This window comes from Phoenix dactylifera, chromosome 2 (assembly GCF_051530095.1).
Source record: "Phoenix dactylifera cultivar Ajwa chromosome 2, Ajwa_hap1_PhDact_Kaust_v1.1, whole genome shotgun sequence".
In the NCBI taxonomy this organism is placed as follows: domain Eukaryota; kingdom Viridiplantae; phylum Streptophyta; class Magnoliopsida; order Arecales; family Arecaceae; genus Phoenix; species Phoenix dactylifera.
Window position 1 is genome coordinate 26677501 of NC_143191.1, and position 6317 is coordinate 26683817.

Here is a 6317-nt window from a genome sequence, read left to right on the forward strand (position 1 = left end):
TTATATGGAACTGAAACTTAAGGGTAAATCTCTTAAGTCAACAACATGAATAGGATATCGATTGGTGTGTCCATGTAGATGTTATACGACAAAACGGGGACATATTTGTGAATTGAGTTTTTGGGAAGTGACTTTTTTAGTACTTCTTATGCGCAATGAACTGTCTTCAAGCTCCTTCCTTTGTACCATAAGCCGGAAGCTAGGAAGCCTATAAGCTAATAAGCTAAAAGAGTCAAGCCAGGAAGCAAGAAAACCTTATAAGACAAGGACTAGTAAGGGTGCTGAAAGCTGTTGGTTTAGGGCTAGTAAACTCTCCTAAAGAACGTAACGGCAGGCTGGCATCGGTCGATAGTCAAGCTACCTCAGTAGAATATGCCAGAACAGGTGCTCACCCAGGCTAGAAGGTAAAGGCTTGGAGAAGTGTGCTAAAATTAGCTTGAACAAAATTAAACTTCATACATTCAGAAAATCTTATGAGTTTCATTGCAAGAGAATTAGGTGTCATTAAACTGGAGGACTGGGATGATATATGCAACGGAAATTAAAGGAGGGCTTAGAAAGGTGGGAGCATATGGTGTCAAAGGATTGGAGAATAGAATGGATGGCCCAAAGAATTCAGGGTAGAAGTCTTAGGATGGTGAACAAAGAAAAATGTTGGGCAAATCTTTTAGACTGACGGAAATTCTAAGCTAAAAAGAATTTCAAAGTTGACTTAAATAAATTAACTAGTCCTGTTGAGATCAGCAATTGATAAAAAGTGTGTAAGTTCTCTTCTTGCTGAACAAAGGAAATTCAGGAAAGGTGCATAAAAATGTCCTTGTCCTTTTTCTTCTGTTAGCAAAGATTTATGCCATTTGAAAACTTTGTCTTGGCCTTAAAAATTTAGGACATGTATGATTTAGCTTTTGTAACGAACCTACTGATCCACAATAGTTATGCATTTTGCATGTCATGTCTCTAACAAGGAACATTTTAGTGGTCCAAAATTAAACTAAGCATCCAATGTAAATTCTCTATAAGTAAATAGTGGGGTCATGATTATAATTATTCACACTCCTCTTTTTTTTGTGTGTGTGTTTGTCTGTGTCTAGATGCTAAAAATGAAGATTAAAGACAAAGATTAGGATCAATATCTTATCATAATCTTTTGAAAACGAGAGTTTCTCCTTGCTGTCACTCCAATCTGTTGTCACCCTACAGGTAGTGGTTAAGCAATATGCTGATCGGGTTAATGGACTATAAAGACTCCCTACTGATGGTGTGAATGCAAAAAATTATGACTCAGGGTGGAAGAACTGTCTTGAGGACGAACTATCGTTAAAGATTCTTATTAGGATGTGAATGGTTGAGGGGCATGTTCACACATTTGACCAACTACAAAGTTGATAAGCTCCCTAAAACTATTTAGAAGCAATTTTGGGCTGTGGGGTCACAGCCATGACTGCAAACTCTGTAGGATGGTGGGGTCAATCTCTGGCTGTTAAGGCTTTTGTTTTTCTTTGAACATTATTTTGGTATAGGTGACTGGATGTTACATGCTAGTGACCTCTGTGTACTGAATTCAATCTCCAAGATTTCTGCATCAGTTTTAACTACCATGTAGAGCATGCAAACTGATTTATTTTGCAATTGGTGGGATGGTTTTAAGGAAAATATGTTATGAACCAGATAAGTCGAAGGGTTTTAACAGTTACAAGCTCAGCTGTGAAAGCATTTTGTTTTTGTTGACACATTCTTTTATTTGGATATGAAGTGTTGGTTTGAGGAACCTTGAAAGAAGAGCTTGTTTCCGTCTTGCATTTGCCTCTCCCTCCCTCTTGGGTAGAAACCTTTCATTTATAATTTTATTCGACTACATTGTCTTCCTTCTTTTAAAGTGGGGGGGTGGGGGAGGTGGTGAAAGAACGAGAATTGATAAAGAAAATAAATATGGTGTAAGAAAATCTGGATGCAGCTTACTAATTCATTTATGCAAAGTCCTAGGTACCTGAGTGGTATTCCCCAAAATCAGAATTATAAAAAAATGATATGAATACAGATACCTAAGCATGCCAATAAAAAAAGAACTCTTATTGGTAGGATATTGGTTATTCATTTATCACAGTCTCAATCTCTTGTTCGTACCCAAAAAGGCAAAAGACGTTAGATGGGCAAAAGGCTATTCATTTACTAACGACAAAAAGGCATACCTTTTACCCACTATGCACTTAAAGTACAGGCTTTCGTGAAGACATCAATAGCATTGCCTAGTTGTCTGATGTTGATGTGTTCACTCACACTTATGATTTATGTTTCAGTGCTCCTGCTGGAGTTAAACGAAGAGGTGGACCAGGGGGTCTAAGTAAAGTTTGCGGTGTTTCACCTCAACTGCAGGCCATCGTTGGTGAGCCAACCATGGCAAGGACTCAGGTTCTTCTTTCTGCTGACTGAACATTTTCTTTTGAAATGTTCGTCTTTTTCGGAGCTCCATTTTTGAAAACCCATAATCAATATTTTGGACTTGTTTAAGAATATCAAACAGCATGTGTATCTTGTTTCAGATTGTGAAGCAGCTGTGGGCATATATCCGTAAGAATAATCTTCAAGATCCTAATAACAAGAGGAAGATCATATGCAATGATGAACTCCGTATGGTTTTTGAGACTGATTGTACTGACATGTTCAAGATGAATAAGCTGTTAGCTAAGCATATAATACCACTTGAATCTACAAGTAAGGCATTTTCTTTTGGGTTTGTGTCGTACAAATATGCCACAGGTGAACAATACTAAAATCTGTTTCATTTTTTTGCAGGAGATCCAGGTCCTGAGTCTAAAAAGTTGAAGGCTACAACTACAGAATTGGTTTCTGCAGCAGAACCTGATGCTGATCAATATCCTGTTGTTATCTCTGATGCACTGGCCAATTTTTTTGGAACTGGAGAAAGCGAGATGCTTCAATCGGAGGCTTTGAGGCGTGTTTGGGATTACATAAAAAATAACCAGCTGGAGGTTAGTCTTTTCTTTTGTGTAATTTTTCTGTGCCTTTTTTTGATCTCCAGCCAGATTCAATATCTCATGGTTTAATTTTAATAGTTTGTTTGTTTAATGTAATTTGTATTAGGACCCCATGAACGGAATGATGATTTTGTGTGATTCTAAACTTCAACAACTTTTTGGATGCAAAAGCCTTTCAGCCTTGGGGATATCAGAGATGTTGTCGCACCATTTGTTCAAGCGATCCTAACCCATGCCGTTAACTGGTTAGACAGTCCTTACTCTATGCCTGATATGCACATATTTTCTCCAAATTTAGATTTGCTAAATGCTTTCTGTCCTGGCACCATGTACTTGCTTATGTGTTGACAATAGTGATGAGATCAATTTTCTTCAGTCTAGTTCTATTTGACGCTTGACATCTGGGAACCTGAAAAACTTTCAGAACATCAAAGAGATCAATTTACTTGTTTCAAATAGGTGAAAAGCCATTGCAATTAGGGGCTTTCTTTTGATGGAAATATAATTCAGCAATTTCTAAAAAGTGAAAATTCGACTAGATTATCATGTTTGGAATTCTTGAATTTCTGAGAAACCTTGATGGTAGTAGCAAATATTCAAATGAGAACTTTGAAGGCCAAAGAGGGGAAAGGTTCCATGTGCACGACACGTGCACATGGGTTAGCCGATTCTAAGAAACGGGGAAGGCCCATCAGAGAGCGCATCGCCAAGCAAGCTTTGAAAGGGAATTGGGTTAAAATTTTCGAGCCGGGACGTGGCGGCAACGTTGCGGAGTCTGGAGATGCCAGTGGAGGCCCTGTGAAGAGTTATCTTGTTTGTTTAATGGCCCGACCACCCTGGAAACTATTGTCATGAAATCAGGACTTCTGATGGTTTTAATAATGAGTTTGGACATTTTCTGAAGTGAAAGAGAAAAAGGAACTAGAGTAAGAGGGAAGGTAATGTGAAGGAAAAATATGATGTGAGGTAAGAGGGATTACATATTGTTTTTTTCATAAAGTTTCACCATAATATCTAAATCATTGGATGACTTCTCTCTTTATATTGCTTAAGTGGCTTAAACCTCGAGAAACAAGAATCAAGTTCAGACCCTTAATCTAATCAAGCTAATCTTATTTTCTTTAATCCACAAAGCAGTCTAGAACTAGTTCCACAGAATTGTGAACACAATTTTAGCATTGATGGATATGCATCCACTCAGTTATTTTTCCAGAAGAGCAGCAAACATAAGGTACTAGAACATTGCATATAGTAAATAAAAAAAGAGAAAAATGAAATGAGCATAAAAGCTTCTTGGAACAAATGTTTAATTAAAACTCATCTGAACGCCAGACTACATCAGATTATGTTTAAAAGCTTGGTAGGCTATGCAGCTGGCTTGGATTTTATAATTTGTCAAAAGTCTAGATTAATTCCTGTCATAGTATGCTTTCGTTGAACATGTTCCAAAAAATCAACTAGGAGAAGTTTCTTTGCACTGTCACAGATTGAGAGAGAAAATAATACTAAATTCTAGTTTGCATCATATAAGGTAAATCGTTTATATATATATATATATATATATATATATATATATATATATATATATATATAAACGATGGAAATATCATGTTCGAACAAGAGGCACATTATGATCTCCAATTTAGATGATGCTAGTAATTATTTGCCTATCATAGCATTGATGTGAATAATAGGCTATAATATCCATGACATGGTTTTCTTGAACTTTAGTATGGAAAATTTGATATATTGATTGTGTTATGAAGTGCCAGTGTTCTTATTTTTCTTGATAAATTGGAGGCTTAGAGTTGCCACTTGGTTCACTATTCTTTATATTGCACCAATTTTGCTTCTAATTCATTAAGTTGGAGGCTAAAGTTAGACCCAAGAACCATAATATCAGCCACCAAGAATAAGTGATCAAGTTCTGCATGTTTATCTCTGTAGTCCATTCCTTGTTTCTTATTCTTTTCCCTTTTCTTTAAGCACCTTTATTGGTCTTGGAAAATTAGCGAGTTTGGCTTTCAACTTTGTCAGAATCAATCTTTATATAATTACTCAAATCAGTTAATTTGTGAGAACAAGTCCACATGCGATTATATTCTCATTGGAGCTCTATTTCACATATGTTACCTTTATTGAAATGATTAATTCTTAGGATTTTTTATCATTTATGCTTATGATGAAAAGTGCAATTGCACAAATCTGTTCTTACTAAAATTAATGCTTTAAATTTTTTAAACTTTCATTGTTGAGCAGCTTCATTCTTGTTTGTATTGTATGGTTGAGTTTCACCTAGTTGATGTGATACATCTGTTAGATCCTTCTTAGATAAATTCAATTGGTATGGTTGGCATATCTGAAAATAAAAGAAATAACAGGCTTTTCTTCCATCTTTTGTGTGCAGATGAGCAATTTCAGTGGCATCTAGGCGATCTAACAATGTAACAGATACTGATGAAAAAAAGATTATTTTGTTTAATGTGTTTTGATTGTTGTATTTTATTATGTTTAACAAATTGTTTGTTTATGGGCAAGATGTAGTTTACTCGGTAGCAGTAAGAAAATGATGATAGTTGATGTCGTAGTATCCAAGTCTAGTCATGTTGAAGATTATCAGTCTATAGCTTCTGTTGTTGACTATGTGAAGGAAAAAGAAATGGAAAAATGATTACCTACTTTGGGAATGATCAGCTCTGTTTGCAAAGGTTCAAGTTGCACTCTGATGTATTATCAAGAACACCTTGAGCATCAGTACCATTTATATGAGAGTGATGCAGGTAGCACAAGTCTAATCATCTTCTCTTACTGCTCATAGTATTGTCTTCAAGGTATACCATTCCATACCGAACCGGATAGTATGGAGCGTACCATACTGTACTAGTTCGGTACCGGTATGCGGTACGGAGGACATACTGATACTTGGTATGTCGAACCGACCTTTGTACTGAGCGTACTGACAAAAAAACAGGATGGCACCAGTACAAGGTCTGGTACCGAAACGGCGTACCTTGGTTGTCTTTGCCTCTGCAAGCAAGGTAGTCCTCACTGTGTGACCGAGCTCCTCAAGTAACAATACACAATAGACTTGCGGCATAGTTGCATAGAGGTGATGTTCATGGAGCTTATTTTGGGAGATTTACTTGTTAACAGATGGCTAATTAGAAGTTATACAGCTGACTATTCTATCCCGTTTATCATCACAAGATGTATGTAGATGTATAAATACACATGTATGTGCATGTCCTGCTCCTTTGGTTTATTTAATTTGTCTATCAAGGCTGCATCTACGTGTGCTTGAATACTGCACATCACACAATT

At 36.5% G+C, this 6317-nt stretch overlaps 1 protein-coding gene across 1 annotated transcript in view; it reads left to right on the forward strand.

Moving 5' to 3' along the window:
• Positions 1 to 5689, forward strand: part of LOC103719054 (uncharacterized) — a 7271-nt gene extending 1582 nt beyond the window's left edge. Inside the window, exons 2-6 of the mRNA XM_008808120.5 lie at positions 2298 to 2409; positions 2541 to 2712; positions 2794 to 2990; positions 3103 to 3241; positions 5404 to 5689. Coding sequence (XP_008806342.2) covers positions 2298 to 2409; positions 2541 to 2712; positions 2794 to 2990; positions 3103 to 3225 — 604 coding nt within the window. The 3' untranslated portion in view covers positions 3226 to 3241; positions 5404 to 5689. The remainder of the gene's footprint in view (positions 1 to 2297; positions 2410 to 2540; positions 2713 to 2793; positions 2991 to 3102; positions 3242 to 5403) is intronic.
• Positions 5690 to 6317: the final 628 nt, after the last annotated feature.